The sequence below is a fragment of the Osmerus mordax genome, chromosome 4 (assembly GCF_038355195.1).
Source record: "Osmerus mordax isolate fOsmMor3 chromosome 4, fOsmMor3.pri, whole genome shotgun sequence".
Classification (NCBI taxonomy): Eukaryota; Metazoa; Chordata; class Actinopteri; order Osmeriformes; family Osmeridae; genus Osmerus; species Osmerus mordax.
This window is the reverse complement of record NC_090053.1, coordinates 8,433,788-8,449,854: the sequence shown is the minus strand read 5'-3', so window position 1 is coordinate 8,449,854 and position 16,067 is coordinate 8,433,788. Positions and strand designations below refer to the sequence as shown.

Here is a 16,067-nt window from a genome sequence, read left to right as displayed (position 1 = left end):
TCTCCTCTGCTAATTTATGATTTTGTTTTTCAGTCGCTTTTCAGTCTTCATTGTCTGCTTTTCGTGCAGAATTTTTTGGACGCTCCAGAAGATTGTTTTGATTTGCGTAAATGCCCATCAAAAGTTTTTTTTTATATGAAGTATTTCAAGTTTAAGTAGTCAAAATGAGCCATGAAATGTTGTTTTAGTGTGGGCTTCGTGTGGGTAATGCAGATCATTTTACTGGTATAGCAGGGGGCTGTCCTAATGCACTCACCAGGATTTAGGATGCTTCAGTCTGACTTCAGTCTAGCTATTATTGTTTTATAATTCCAGTGTTGTTATGAATAATAATAGCGTACATTAATTCATAAACTGTTATACCAGTGGAATGGACAGCATGCCTGTCAGAAGGGAGGCCTGGTTCGTCAAGAAGGATTCTTGTCGGTGTACATTTTCAAACAATTTACTAAAATAATTCTGGCATAAGGACATCCTCCTAAACCCTTTGCGTGGGGAAAAGTACAAAAATCATTTTGAACCAATTTTTCACACACTTTCACCACCAATTTCCAACTGCTCTTGTGCACATGTGACCCAGTTTGATGAATTGGACTTTGTGAGAGGCTTAATGGTGTTGCAGTTTCGCCTCTCATCTCTGTCTGCCTCAAGTGTCATTACTTCTCGACTCCTCTTCTTTCTCTGGCTCTCCCTCCCTCCCTCCCTCCATCGCCTGCTGTGGCTCAGAGGCCATGTTCTTCTGCTTCATTTCCCCTCATCCTTCAACGGCCGTGAAAAGGAGAAGCCCTCCCCACCTCCCAAAGATCTTTTCACCTGCCTTTCAATTTTCCCTCAGACACGACTTCCCCCTCCATCTCCATTACTCTCCTCATTCCCCTTCATCTCCACGCCCCTACATCTTACTTTACGTTGTGTACATAGTACAAGTGTAATATCCTCTAAGACTAGAGTGTTTTTTTACCTCAGGATTTAGCCATTTGTTTCACCCTCCTTTTGACACCTTTTTCCCCAATCTCTTTTTCTCTCCTCTCCTCGCTTCCCTTCAGTTTCCATGTCTCACTCTTCCTTCCCCCACTTACTCAACTTTGAGGTGAGGAAACTAAAAATAATAATAATTACACATACACGTGTGTGTGTGTATATGTATATATACACACACACGTGTATATATACATGTGTGTATATACATGTCACTTTTACTCAGGGATGCTTGCAAATGAAACTGTCAGGCCTGACTCAGAGGAGGACCATGTGCATGTACATGTCATAGTGAGAGTGATGGACAGCAAGGGGGAGAAACTGTGTTTGGCATTTGGACGGTTCTGTCACACTACACTTAAATCTTATTGCTTAGGGTTGCTTAGATATCATTCCTGCATATGTTGCACAATGCTGAAACACAAGAAGCTTAGGTGTTTTGGACCCTGAAGAATTGAGTGTGAAAGGGAGGGCAGAGTCAAACAATGGCAGGAAAGAGCTGGGGAAGTGTGGTCTGCATCATACTGAACGTTCATACCCCTTGACTCTTTTACCCTGTATTAAACAAGTCGTTTTCAATGTAGGTCCTTTTCAATATTTCTCTGCAAGGTTAGCGTTGCAGTTTTGTCTCTTTTTAAATCATTTTGTGATTGGGAGTTTGTGTGATGTAAAATGGAGCTTCTTTAAAGGCCGTGCTGTAGTTAGGCACAACATGGGATGTCCTCAGAAAACAAAAGCTGAAGATGTATTCCATTCAGTCAAATAAGTCATCAATTTAATCACAATGGTCATGCTCGTCAAGCCTGTACTTGAGAAAAATAACAATGATAAAGTATTCTCTGAAAGTGAACTGTTTCTCAATATATCTACTATAAAATATCCAATGCACGGTTTTTCTAAGTTGAACAAGGACTGCTCAGGATATTTCATCGAAAAGATTCAGAAAAGGTAGATGTGGATGGTGTTGAAGATACTTTGACACCATTACTGAAGATGGTTGGTGTTAATATTAGTCAGCCATATTCCTGTAACATGGTATGTCACATCCATATATTTAAAATATAATAACCCTTCATTGTTGGCCTCAACCCTAGACAGTAAAATCCTTTCATCACTAAATCATATTTTGCCCACGAATAGCAGTTAACCAAGTTGGTGCAGTCAGAAGGAAAACAGCAACAAAGGCAGCCTGCTTAACCAAGTCAGAAAGCCGTGGTGGATGTATCGAGCTTATCTCACTGGAGTCATTCTGCCCTTGAGGCTTTTTGACAAAGCTCCTCCACATGTGAATGGCAGGCAGACACTAGGCCTTCACACCACTAGCATACATGCACGTGTCTACCCTCACACGCACACACACACACACACACCCACACACAGGCACACGTATACACGCACAGGTCTCTGGTGTTCAGTTAACATAATAGTATGCATTCTATGTACATTTAAATGGAAAATCCCAAGACATCACATCTTGGTTGTGCACATTGTGGGACTTGACTGCAGACTGTGGTGTATCCTGTTCTGCAACGGTAGCTACTAGCTGCACTGCTATAGGGGTACGCTGCCCTGCTACTAAACATAGTGGGGTATACGCTGCCCTGCTACTAAACATAGCGGGGTATACGCTGCCCTGCTAGTAAACATAGTGGGGTATACGCTGCCCTGCTAGTAAACATAGTGGGGTATACGCTGCCCTGCTACTAAACATAGCGGGGTATACGCTGCCCTGCTACTAAACATAGTGGGGTATACGCTGCCCTGCTAGTAAACATAGTGGGGTAAACGCTGCCCAGCTAGTAAACATTTTGGGGTATACGCTGCCCTGCTAGTAAACATAGTGGGGTATACGCCGCCCTGCTAGTAAACATAGTGGGGTATACGCTGCCCTGCTAGTAAACATAGTGGGGTATACGCTGCCCTGCTAGTAAACATAGTGGGGTATACGCCGCCCTGCTAGTAAACATAGTGGGGTATATGCTGCCCTGCTAGTAAACATAGTGGGGTATATGCTGCCCTGCTAGTAAACATAGTGGGGTATATGCTGCCCTGCTAGTAAACATAGTGGGGTATATGCCGCCCTGCTAGTAAACATAGTGGGGTATACGCTGCCCTGCTAGTAAACATAGTGGGGTATACGCTGCCCTGCTAGTAAACATAGTGGGGTATACGCCGCCCTGCTAGTAAACATAGTGGGGTATATGCTGCCCTGCTAGTAAACATAGTGGGGTATATGCTGCCCAGCTAGTAAACATAGTGGGGTATATGCTGCCCTGCTAGTAAACATGCACATGGAGACCATAGCAACTATAACTACTTAACACTTGTCATTGGTAGTCACTGTGAACAGGATCAATATTTACAGGAATCTTATGTTGTTTCTCTTTCAATTCCAAGTGGACAACGAGGTTGCAATCATGGATTCCATGGTTTACACTTTCAAATCCTTTAACTCCCATTCATTCTACTTGAAGTATCGCATTGAAGTATCATACAGTACTCTCTTCCCTTCAGTTTGACTAAAGTCCTCCACTGAGTGGCATGGTCTGTTTGTAAAGTAGGCAGAAAGGGATATTTGACTAAAGGGTGTGTTGTTGTAAACTTGTGTCTCAGCATTGTGATGTCATCACATATCGTGGTCATGGCGGTTCAGGTTACGGTAAGGTTGACCTCCAAGTGTGACTGGTTGTGTATGGTTGCAGTCAAAGGGGCATTTCGCTGGTGATGACGTCTCTAAATTGTTCAAGAACAGGGATTGTATTGTCTGATCAGAGTGGCTCCAGAGAAAATGCTGTGGGGTGTTTGCTTGATGTTTATAAGTGTGTGGATGTGTAGCTTTATTTGAGATTTGCAGTTTGTCCCTGTTGTGTGTGTGTGTGTAAGTGTGTAAGTGTGTAAATAGTGCAAGTCCTCCTTTAACTCTCACCCAAACTGGTGACTACAGCTGATTTGTTCTCTATGGAGGCTACGCTGTGTGTGTGTGTGTGTACATGAGTGAGTGAGTGTGTGTGCATATGTGTGTATGCGTGCAAGTGTACGTGTGAGTGAGCGTGCTTGCCGGCGTGCGAGTGAGTGTCATGGCTCCCATATTGAGGAAAGATGCGTCACTCCTGAGAGACAGCGCTCCAATCCAAAGAAGCTGACACACGCCATACTGTGGAACGGATGTTGCCATGACGATCCAGGGAGATGTCATACTCAGTTGTGGCGCAGTGAACACACCTTGGCAGACAGAGAGGGGGGGACGTTTAGTGCAACTGAACATTGCAGCGAACCCGTTTATGTGTCTCGAACCGCTCATCCAAACAGCTTCACACTCGACAACGCACGGATCCTGAGCGATGCGACTGCCGAACCTTACAGTACCCTGTCCTCGAGACCGAGTCATACACACACACACACACACACTCCTACAGGTGTTTCTGCACAGCCAGCCCCCCCTCCCGGCTCACAGGTCCGTGTCCTTGATAGCCCCCCCTGGAAGCTCTCCTCTCCGTCACCCAGTTACAGGAACTCTCTCAGACGACACACACACACACACAATTACTCAATTAGAAAGTCCTGGCGCCCCTGCAGGTCCTCCCACCCGGAGCTGGCACGGCCATGCTGTGCAGTGGAAGAGACGCTTAACGAAGAGGAAGAGAGGGGGGGGGGGGGGGGGAGGGGGGACCAGAAGGATGAAGGCCACAGTGCGAAGCAGCAGCTGGCGGGCCATAACACCCCGCCTACTTATCACATTCTCAGATGTGCTGATGATCCAGTCATGCAGCAGGATGCACACGCATGCAGGGGTGCGTTCCCTCACCCTCACACACAGACACACAGACACACAAGCAAGCACACACGTTAAACTTGTTCTGTAGGCTGGCTGACACTTTTTACGCACACAAACAAGCATGCACAAACGCACACACTTCCAAATGGGCATTGACACATTTTATGGACACGTGTGAGTTTGTGTGTGTGTGTGAGAAAGAATGTGTCAGCCCGTCAACAGAATATGTTTAACAAATATGTTTAACGTGTACTTGGCGTTTGTCAACAGTGATTGCAGGAAAGGTCATGTTGTACCAGGCCAGGAACCTTGACTTCCTGTCTGTCTCCACTAGAAAGTTTTTTTTACAACAGTCTGTTGTTGTACTGTGAGTGCAGTTGAGAGTAGAAGTTTCTGACTAACTCAGGCATAACGGATAGCTCATAACGGATATTCAGTTAGCATAAGCCACCTTGCTAGTGAAGAGTTCAGTTTGGAGGATGGAGCAAATCACCTCAACCACCTCACAACCCTCCTGAATCAAACATGCAAATGCTGCCAAAGCCATCTGGCCCGTGTGTCGGAATTGGAATCTAAAAGTACCTCCAATTCTGAAGAAAGAAATAATTATATTTTTATATATATAATATATATCTATATACACACAATATACCGTGTGTGTGTATATGTATTTATGCTAAAACCGCATGCAGTTCTGCACAAATGGACACAAATAGCTCTAGACTGTGTCCCAAACCAGCCACACACGCCGCACTGGGTCATCTGCTACCAAATGTCTTTTGTTGGATTAAATGGCCTGGTTAATGAATACAATGTAAATTTAACTTTGTATTATGGAAAACTTTGTGAAGAGTATTTGTGGCATGTAGAATGGGCTTGCTTGCTGTCGGACCTGTCAGAAGTCTCTTTGGATAAACGACAAAAACGTAAACACGTCAACAGGCAATTTGCTCCCTTGATTTACTCAAAACGTTGCCCTTTTCTACGACCTACGTTTGGATCTAACGTGGTCTTGAAGGTCAGTCGTGATCCTGAGAGTTCCCAGCAACTGCAGTCATCAGCGGTGTGAGTTAATGACTGACATTAAGGTGTCACACCGTGATGTCTCTGTACCTTGTTGCTGCTAGCTCCAGCACAAGTGCTGTGACACTGGCCATCTGCAGACACGCGTATAAATAACCCCACGTCAGGGATAACAAGAGGAGAAACGATGGAGCTGGCTGGTTGGCCAGACATGGTTCTGACAGGTGGTCTGACAAGCATGGAAAAGCATCTCGATGTACAACAAGTGTTACCTAAGTGTCTTATTTCCCAGGTAAGCACTGGGAAGATTATCCTTGGTGTGTGTCTGGGTGGGTGTGTGTCTGGGTGGGTCTTTTTGTCTCTCGCACACATGCCTATCAATTCTTGCTTTAAGCATGGGGAGTGAAATTGCTATAGTGTGAAACACGATACACTAACACACACATGCACCCATCTGACTCTGTAGTGATCCACTGTATAGCGGCATGGATTGAAGGGAATGCTGGTGTCCAGACTGGCTCTTAATTGTCCTGAAGAACCTATCACAGCCTCTGAGGACATAACTGGAATAAGAGCCAGTCAACACACACAGCATGCAGAACACTCGCTCACTCGCTCGACGATTCCTTAACTAATGTGAAACCCTTCATCTAGTTCCTCCATCTCTCCCACTTACAGACCCTCCACCTAGTTTTGCTGGTCCTCGTCAGTTGAGGCCTTCCAGGGTGATCCATCATCACAAGTCCCCGATGCCCAGTCTGCTCTACCCTGACATGAGCTGACTGTGTCAAAAGATGGAGGCCTGTTGTGGAAGCTAGCAGTATCACTTTCAGCTCTATTTATGCGTCTCTGATGTTTGGGTCCAATGTTTGGGTCCTGATACATTGTCATGAGAACCAGTGAGTGAATACCAATGAGCCTACATGGCTGATGGCCTTAGCCAATCAATGCTCTTGATCGATGAGACGACTGTTTAGAATGCAGATAATGGCATCTTCAAGGGTAGCAACGGTGGCACTTGTGGATGTTGTGTAGAGCCCTACAACATCCTGGTAAACAAACAGGTGGTCTACCTGTGCCCTTATTGTGATTCAGGACACCTACTCTTGCACATGTGATAAAAAAAGGTTCCATGCTATAATACTAGTATGTATCAAGTAAGAAAGTTTAACTTTTAAACCCCTAAGCAGGCTGAGTTTTCGAAACGTACAAATGTTTTTTTTTTAGAAATGAATGAAAATTCCCCCACATTCTACCACAAGCACATTGTGCCATGCTTCACAGTAATAGACACAATAGCTTTTAACAGCTTTTTGAAGTTTCACAATTGCTCACAATTGCTTGCTATTATTATTGTAAACATTTCCACTTTTAACAGGGTATTCCAATAAAAAAAATGAACAAACCGTTTGAATGGAAAAAGTCACACGATAAGACTTAAGGACTGATGTCCATTGGATGCATAGAAAAAGCGATGTCTACGCTACATTGACAGTTGAGTAGCCAAACGATTGAGAGACAGTGTTGAGATTAGGAGAGCCTTGCTTTGTTCATTGTTGCACACTGCACTCCACATACAATTCGGCCCTGAAGATAAGTGATGTCCGTGTTATGTCAGTAGTCTGCAGTAGAAGTATGCAGAGTGTACTTGGCAGTGCTCATTCAATGGCAGAGAAAATATTTTTCATTTGTCCAGTAGGGACTCCTACCTTCATACATATGCAAACAAGATGAGAAGGCTTTTGGGCTTTCTGTCTTTCGAAAACTCAAACTGTTAGCAGGGGGGAAGCAGCGACCTATGTTTTCAGCGGTACCTCCAGCTCGAGAAATGCGAATAATTTAATAGTCAATGGACTGTAATGAAAAGGTTTGGTGACATTTAGGAAAATGCTGCTCTGATTTCTTTGGACGAATATGGTTCTCTTTACTTAGCACTGTGCTGTTTCTGAAGTATCTGTATATGTTTCATAATTTAATCTTGGCAAATTGGTTGTCAGGCAACCCCATTTTGCCTGAACAACATTCTGACTGACTGAACCCAATTATTGTATTCTATTCAGCTGCATTTAAGCACTTAAGGCCTTTGTGAAGTATTTTAGCACAGGGTATTCACGACAGTTCTGTAATGAGCCCTGAGGAAAGTCAAGGATGACTGTCTAGATGGGACAGAAAAAAATATGCTCCAAAGTTAATGGAAGTCATTTTTCCAAAATAGGTTCCTTTCACTGTATCCCTTTGTAATACAGGACAGGTTGGCACAACCACATGCTTCCAGTATATTCATTTACTATCACAAGTTGAATTTCCTCAGCACTGTACTGCACATTTGGTTTTAGTTCAACAAAGCTTTATAGGGTTTTTACATACCATCTCATGCTGGCCTATGACATCGTCTGTACATTACCAGTGAGTTTAATATAGTTATATGTAATATAATTTTCAATTGTCTTTAACATGTCTCAAATATCTTAAAAAGTGATTTTAAATGTTAATATGACACCCATACCTAGACAGAATTGAACTTGTCCAAAAGACACCAACTTCTTACAGTACTTTTGCCTGTTCGTTTTCAATACTTTGTTGTTCACCTTGCCTTTTACTTTAAAGTCTTTTAAACCGTACATTGAAGCTATTTATTGTGTACAGTGAAGCCCAATCTATTCCTTAATTGTGCCAGCACCTGCTGTTCATCCATGTTTAAATCGAATGAGAAGTGTTGTGATCGTGATGAAAATAGTATCACCTGCCTACACTGTAATCACAGGTGTGACTGTCTACAGGTTTGATGTTTGTGGTTCATTTGAATCTCACAGTATATCCCTCTCTCTCCCATCCTGTCTTTCCTCCTCTGACATCCTTCCACATCCCTTTCTTTTCAATCTGCCATTCATACCCTTTCGCTCTTCTCCATAATTGTATTTCACCCCTTTTTTTCTCTCACACGATCGTCCCGTCTCTTCTCCCTCACCTCGTCCATCACTTCCCCATATCTCTTCTGGCATCACAATCTATTTTATCCTCTCCATTGTCTCAACTACTTTTCTCTCTCTCTCTTTCTCTCTTTCTCTCTTTCTCTCTTTCTCTCTTTCTCGCTCTCTCTCTCTCTCTCTCTCTCTCTCTCTCTCTCTCTCTCTCTTTCTACTCCCTATTTTCTCCTTTCTCCCCACTCATCGTTCACCCCTTTCTCTCCCTCTCTCTCCCCCCCCCCCCCCAGTTAAATAAGCAGCAGCTGCAGGCGGTGAAGGAGCGTTTCCAGTCCTTCCTCAATGGCGACACTCAGATCGTGGCGGACGAGGCTTTCTGCAACGCAGTGCGAAGCTACCACGAGGTAAGACCTTGTCTTTCACCCTCATTCTTCCTGTACCCGTTCAACCCCCCCCCCCCCCCCCAAAAAAAAAAAAAAACAGCTGAACCCCACCACAGACAACAATCCTCCCTCCAACCTTAAAATAAAATTGCAACCTTCCCTGTCCACCAACAAAACTGAATCATCCCACAATCTGAATCAACCCCTATGAACACTTCCCCCCCCACCCCCAAACCAACCAGCTTTCATCAGGATAGACAGTAATGCAACTGTCCCTCATTATAATATCCCCTACCGTGGCCATACTGCAGCCTGCCTCCAGCTGCCTGGCTTCCATCAACACATGAACCGTCGTCCTGCTAATTAACAACAGATGACAGAGGCAAGGTAAAGTGATTGATTCATAGCGCTCTCTGTGGATGCTCTGTACGCTAGCTATCGGTTCACGTGGCAAAGTGCTAAAACCAGTCTGGGGGCGGGGGGGTGGGGTGGGGTTGCAGCAGATTCTCACTCCGGTGGAGGTGTGCGCCCAGATGTTCTGTGTTGCTACGCTAGCTTTGCGAGCGTTCCTCTTGGGTATCCCTACTCACTGACTTGAACAGCTGGAGTTTAGCAAGGACTGTAATTGGCAAAGAAGGTACGCAGAATAAAGTACATTTACACATTTAGCAGACGCTTTTATCCAAAGCGACTTCCAAGAGAGAGAGAGCTTTACAAAAGAGCATAGGTCATTGATCATAACAACGAGATAGCCCCAAACAATGCGAGCAGCCAAAACATGAAGCATACATTGTAGAAAAACAAATAAGTGCCAAAGGGAAGAACCACAAGAGCATCCAGTTAAACAAGTTACAATTGAAAAACATGAAACTCCCCGCAAGTGTACCTGTAGAAAAGACAATCAACAGTAAAATATTTCACAGCGAGTACAAGAATTTGAAACCGTTACAACTAACCAACAAGAGCAACAAGTCTCTCAATACGAGTCATTGTGATCCTGGAGGAAACTAACATCATGTCTAGCCAAGCATTCCTAAGTAAACATCTTTTTGTTCAGTAAACACGGACGGTGTTTATCTAGGCATGCGAATGGCAGACCAGAGGAAGAGTGAGTTGATCCCTTATTGTGTTTTACTGTTCCACATGGCTTGGGCTTCGATGCTTGAGCAGAAATCCATGGGCGGTAGGTGTGTGCAATATCTGTCAACATCCCTTTCCCAATATTATCTGTTGCCTCTTGGTGATGTACCCACTCTACTGTCTTCTCCTCTGCGGTCTGTCTCTCCTCCACAGTCTGTGTGGGCCACATGCTTGTTTGGCATGTTTTGTCATCAAAGTTACAGCGAGCGTCTATGTCCAAAAAAGACCCGAAATCAACCGTCAAGTGGCTAATGGCGTGTGGAAGGCCTATTCCTAGTAAGAGTGGAGCTCTCCGAGGAATCTGTTCTCACTCGTTAACTCGGCTCTCGCTTCTTAACCCTTGTTCTGCCTTCGGGGTCACATGACCCAAAGGTTCATAACGAACCATTGTTGTGTTTACCCAATTTTACCCAATACAAAAAACAAATACAAATAATTTTGTTTTAACCTTTGCAATGTGGGGGGTCTGAGACAGCCCAACGGTTAAAAGAAAATGCTTCACTTTGTTTTTGGATGCGGTAAAGTTGTCGCAATACGACGGTGGGTCACAATGACTGATGGGTCAGAATGACCCGAAGATAACACAAGGGTTAAGGTCCTCGTCTTCTCTCTCTCTCTCTCTCTCTCTCTCTCTGTCTGTCTGTCTGTCAGTCTGTCTGTCTGTCTGTCTGTCTGTCTGTCTGTCTGTCTGTCTGTCTGTCTGTCTGTCTGTCTGTGTCTGTCTCTCTTGAACTCTTTCTGTGTCTCTCTCTCTCTTTCCTCTCTGTCTGTCTGTCTGTCTGTCTGTCTGTGTCTGTCTCTCTTGAACTCTTTCTGTGTCTCTCTCTCTCTTTCCTCTCTTGCTGTCTGTCTGTCTGTCTGTCTGTCTGTCTGTATGCCCCCTCTCTCTTTCTGCATTGCTCTCTCTTTTTACCCCTTTTGTTATCCCTCCATCTTTCCCCCTCTTTCATGATCCTTTCCCTTGTTTCGCTGTCTCACCATCCCCCCCTCATCTCTCTCCACCTCTCTCCCTGCCTCTCTCCCCCTCTGTCTCTCTCCCTGCCTCTCTCCCTGCCTCTCTCCCCCTCCTCCTCTGAAGTGCCGGGCTGTGTCTATCATGCGCTATAAGATGAAGATGTTATCAGAGGAGGCCAGCATCTCAGCCCTCTTAATCGCACCAGATAGATAGGAGAGGATCCTATTGAAGTCAAATGCCTCATAGTCTTGTGCATGGTGCAGTGCATGAAGAGTGGCAGGGTAGCGATGATCAAAGACCATCAGATTACTATTCAGCGGACATCGTCCCCAAAGTGTATGAAGACAGCTCGTCAAGTTCTCGATGTACAATACTCCAAAGTGTCTTTAGAAAGCATCAGTGGCAGTCACGGCAACCCTAGTGGGAGACGAGAGCAGCTGGAGGAGGTGTAATTGTGGCCAACAAATTAGCAAGTTAGGCTGCTTGTCTGCCCGTGGTGCTTGGGGATATGCAAATACGCCAAGTAACACTAGGATTCTTTAGTGTATCTTGGGCTCTTCTAACTCGCATCATCGTGTGTGTGTGTGTGTGTGTGTGGTCGTCGGTGTGCTAAGCTTGTGCTTAATCCCGGCACATGCTTGAACATACAGAACATAGATAGTGGTTGTCAGCCAAGTCATTGCGCCTGATCAATAGAGTTAGCTAGTCAATAGATGACACAAGGTCTTAGAGGTTGTTCATGAGAGACTTTGTCGGACTGGCATGCTTGTGTCACTGCCCACACACACATAAATTCCAGCCCATCCTACATGTACAATTGTCTTCCCATATGAAGCAGTTAGACTTTCCCTGCTTTTTGGACCAGACTTACTCAATAGCTCTTTCAGACTTTTACGGTGGCTAATGAGAGTTCACAGTCATGTGTGCGGTGTAGGAATAATGTAGGGTTTAGGTATGAATCAATGACAGGAACAATTGAGTGCAAGGTGAGGTGAGGGAATCATATTTTAGGAGGGAAAGGTGTGTGTAATTGGCGAGAAAGATGATGGGTAGGGGCTGAGCGAAATGGGAGGGATGGAGGGGAGAGAGAGGTGGAGGGAGGGAGAGGGTAGAGAGAAAAGGAGAGATGTTGTAGGGTGACATCACTGCGTTCCAGTGATGGTCCAACAGTATTCCTTACAACCGTGCAGAATGTGCCCAACCCCCGTTCTTGGATCATAATTTATGTTGTTAAGATATTCAGTTGGTCTGCATCAGCGCCACAGTTTGCCATGTGGCTAATTAGCATCCTGGCTATAATTTAGCACTTGGGTTTAGCGGTGGGACTTGAAAGACAGGCAGCGATAACAGGATTTTGCAGGTGCATCAAAAATGTCTCGAAGCCCAAATGTGTTTCAGAACGTGGAAATAATGTTCCTGGACCATCTGTGACTGTAATTCCATGAGTTCCTCAAAAAGTGTGTACTGTGTGATCCTTGATCATACTATCAGCTAGATGTTCACTGGTCCATTGTTTCAGCTTTTGAAGACTTCAACTTGGTCACTCTTTCGGTTTGGTTTCAAATGCTAGAGAACCACACGCATATGAATTAGACGTAGTCCTGTTTCTCTCCTTCTCCTCTTTGTAGCACTGCTTCCTAGCACTGTATGAAGGAATCGTGATTAAATTACAAATCGCTTCTCATTAATTACTCAATTACGGCTTGCCTGTTATTACCACTGACTTCATTTCATCGGCCTCACCGTCTGTGCCACAACATTCTAGAGATGTCATCCTCTTGAACAAATATGGCCACCGCCAAAGCGATTCTACCCTGGCCTTATCTCTGAGTGGTTCACTGTCTACCTGATGAAGGGTCAGGCACGTCCGGGCTTTGTGTTCTTGATTAACACCTAACTCTGACTGCTTGGAGTGTGCTGGGGATTAATATTACTCTGCTCTCTTCGTCAGACAACAAGGCATGTGTGTGTGTGTGTATGTCAAGATGTTTGTGTGTGTGTCTGGATCTGGATGGGTGTGTGACTGGATCTTTACAAAATGTGTGTACCTAAGTGTGTAGCCAGCAGCCTCTGCATGATCCACTCTCTACGCAGCCTCTCCTCAGTGTCCTGCCCCCCCCCCCCCCCTACCCTGACAGAAACCAACGTACAATATCTTTCTGTGTAGCATTTGCCCATATACTGTCCTGTACATTTCTATACATTTGTGGCAGTCAGTGTTACAGTGATATGTCGTAGTACTCCTACTGTGTGCTGTAAAATCACAATTAATGACTTGGGTGTGCATGTTCTTCAGCTGTAGTCTTCTACTTCTCATCTTCTGTGCTTATTGGAGAAGAGTGGGTGATAATGGACAGGATTTTCTACTGGTCATAGGACAGTGAAGGCCTAGCCGTTTAGGGAGTCACTGGAAAGTGATGGAGATGATCAGAATTGATCATTCTGATTTAGCTGATTGTATAATGGGGAAATCCATTTGATGAAGTGTGTGTGTGTGCATGTGTGTGGTGTGCTGATACTTAAAAAGATGGCACAGTTTGCGTTGGCCAGGTTGTCTCACAACCTAGCAAACTGTTTGTAAGACACTTGAGGATAAATGTGTCTTTTCCTTTTAACACAGAGCACCAGGGCTTTAGCCAGTATGTTTTTAAGACACTTGAGGATTAGTGTGTCTTTTCCTTTTAACACAGAGAACCAGGGCTTTAGCCAGCATATTTGAAGTGGGATTAACTTGTCACAGACCCACCCTTACTTAACCTCCCCTTAAGGGTCAGATGGCTGAGTGGTTATGGAATCGGGCTATTAATCAGAAGGTTGCCGGTTCGATTCCCTGGCCTTGCAAAATGACATTGTGTCCTTGGGAAAGGCACTTCACCCTACTTGCCTCGGGGGATATGTCCCTGTACTCACTGTAAGTCGCTCTGGATAAGAGCGTCTGCTAAATGACTAAATGTAAGCGTAGTTAGTTATTGCTGCATGTCACTGTTCCTATTCAGACCCAATTTGCTCATAGAAGTAATGTCACACTTGTTCTTGACGGGTAACAGACATATTACCTTCAACACTTAAAGATGTGTAAATGCCTGGTGAAACAATAGAAGAGGGTCCTGAGGAGAACATGTAGATTAGAAGACCAAAATGACTCAAAGCTGCGTGGAGGTCCCTACAGCGTCTCCAAGGCCTCTTCAGCTGGTCACATCTCCTCATACACCGCCCGCTCCAAGCAGGAAACGCGCGTGTGCCATTAGAACAGCTTCATGCAGCTGCCGCAAATACAGCTTGATGAATTAGGAATGGCGATTTGGAAAGATGAAAATAACATTATTTTAAATGAACCATTCAGTCACTCAGGCAAAAGCACCTTTTGTTTGGGTGAACCAAACTACAAGCCCCTGCTTAAAACTTGCAAATAACATCACCCATGTTATGACCAGTGCAATTCCGCTCAAATATTATGAACCCTGCTTAGAGTGTCCTCAGGCTCTCTCCCTCTCCTCTCTTTCGCCTTCCTCTCTCTCCCTCTCTCTCATCCTGTCTATCTATTACTTCCTCAGAACCTTTCGCTCTCCCTTTCTCTCGTACTTCCTTAGGCCCCCTCCCTCTCTCTCTTCTTTCTCTTTCTCTCTTCCTTCCTCGGGCTCTCCCTTTCGTTCTCTGCCTGCCTTTCTGTGTCCCTGAGTTGAAGAGATGTTGCTGTACTGCAGCTCCTCAGCGGCTGCTTGCTGTGATATGGGTTTCAGAGCGAAGGCTTCTAACATGCCATGAAAGTGGATTTACTCTTATTGAAGGGGAGTGTGCAGCACAGAGAGTACTGTTCAAGCTCAGAATGTGTGTTTTTGCAGTTTGTTTAAAACTGTGTATTGTAGATTATTTCTACAGGTTTGTGTATATTGTGTGTGTGTGTGTGTGTGTGTTATATACTGTGTGTGTGTGTATATATTGTGTGTGCCTACGTGTATTTCTGTGCCTATAGCTGGAAAGAAGAACCTTGCAACCCGACTGTCGTCAGAGTGGCAGAGGACAATGACTCGAGCCTCTCTTCTCAATTATTGGGCAGGAATATGTCAAGTCACCCTGTCAGATAATGACACCATTATGTGAAGATGACAGAGTTGACATTTTCCATCTTTTGTAACCGCCATGCACCCTATTGAGGACGTTTTGGAGAACTCACGGCGTCTTGCTGTGCATCTTTTGACATTTATCCGGGCTGAATCATGTCAAAGGTCTCAGTGACACCTGATGAGATGTACAGGAAAAGCCCAGAGTCTTTGGACGAGTTTTGTTGAAGACAATCGCTATTTTCACTTCAGCGTTTCACCAAAAATGGTCTAAATACTGAGATAGAATGAAGCACATCTCCAGAATAGACTCTGGTATTGTGCAAACTTCCTGCACAATCTGTCAACACACTATAACTTTAAATCAGAATAAAGTTTTATCAGCAAGTATTTTACACAACAAGGAATTTACTGTGGTGCATACAGTTAACATATAAGAATCGTAAAAATCTTTAAAAAGTGGTCCTTAAATATATAAAAAAGTTAGAAATCAAACTAATTTGGCTTTGTAGAAGTTCACCATCATTGTCTTTGGCAGGTTGAACTTCTTCAGCCGCCACAGGAAGTACATCTTCTGTTGTGCTTTCTTGGTGAAGGAGCTGATGTTCAGTTCCCACTTGAGGTCCTGGGAAAGGATAGTGCCCAGGAGGCGGAAGGACTCCACAGTGTTGACTGGGGAGTCGCACAGGGTGATGGGGGTGAGTGGGGAAGTCCACAACCATCTCCCACTGTCTTTAGAGTATTGAGCTGTTGTTCTGACTGCAGCAGCTCACCAGGTCATCAGCTTCCCACCTGTAGTCAAAGAAAATCCAACAAACTAGTGCTTAC

At 44.6% G+C, this 16,067-nt stretch overlaps 1 protein-coding gene across 6 annotated transcripts in view; it reads left to right on the top strand.

Moving 5' to 3' along the window:
• cadps2 (Ca++-dependent secretion activator 2) overlaps window positions 1–16,067 on the top strand; it is a 93,192-nt gene that overhangs the window by 10,673 nt on the left and 66,452 nt on the right. For all 6 annotated transcript variants that reach the window (XR_010876549.1, XR_010876550.1, XM_067234400.1 and 3 more), the window contains exon 2: window positions 8,991–9,104. Coding sequence is in view for 4 of the 6 variants with exons in the window: in XM_067234400.1 (XP_067090501.1) it covers window positions 8,991–9,104 (114 nt within the window). In the remaining 2 variants the exon portion in view is untranslated. The remainder of the gene's footprint in view (window positions 1–8,990; window positions 9,105–16,067) is intronic.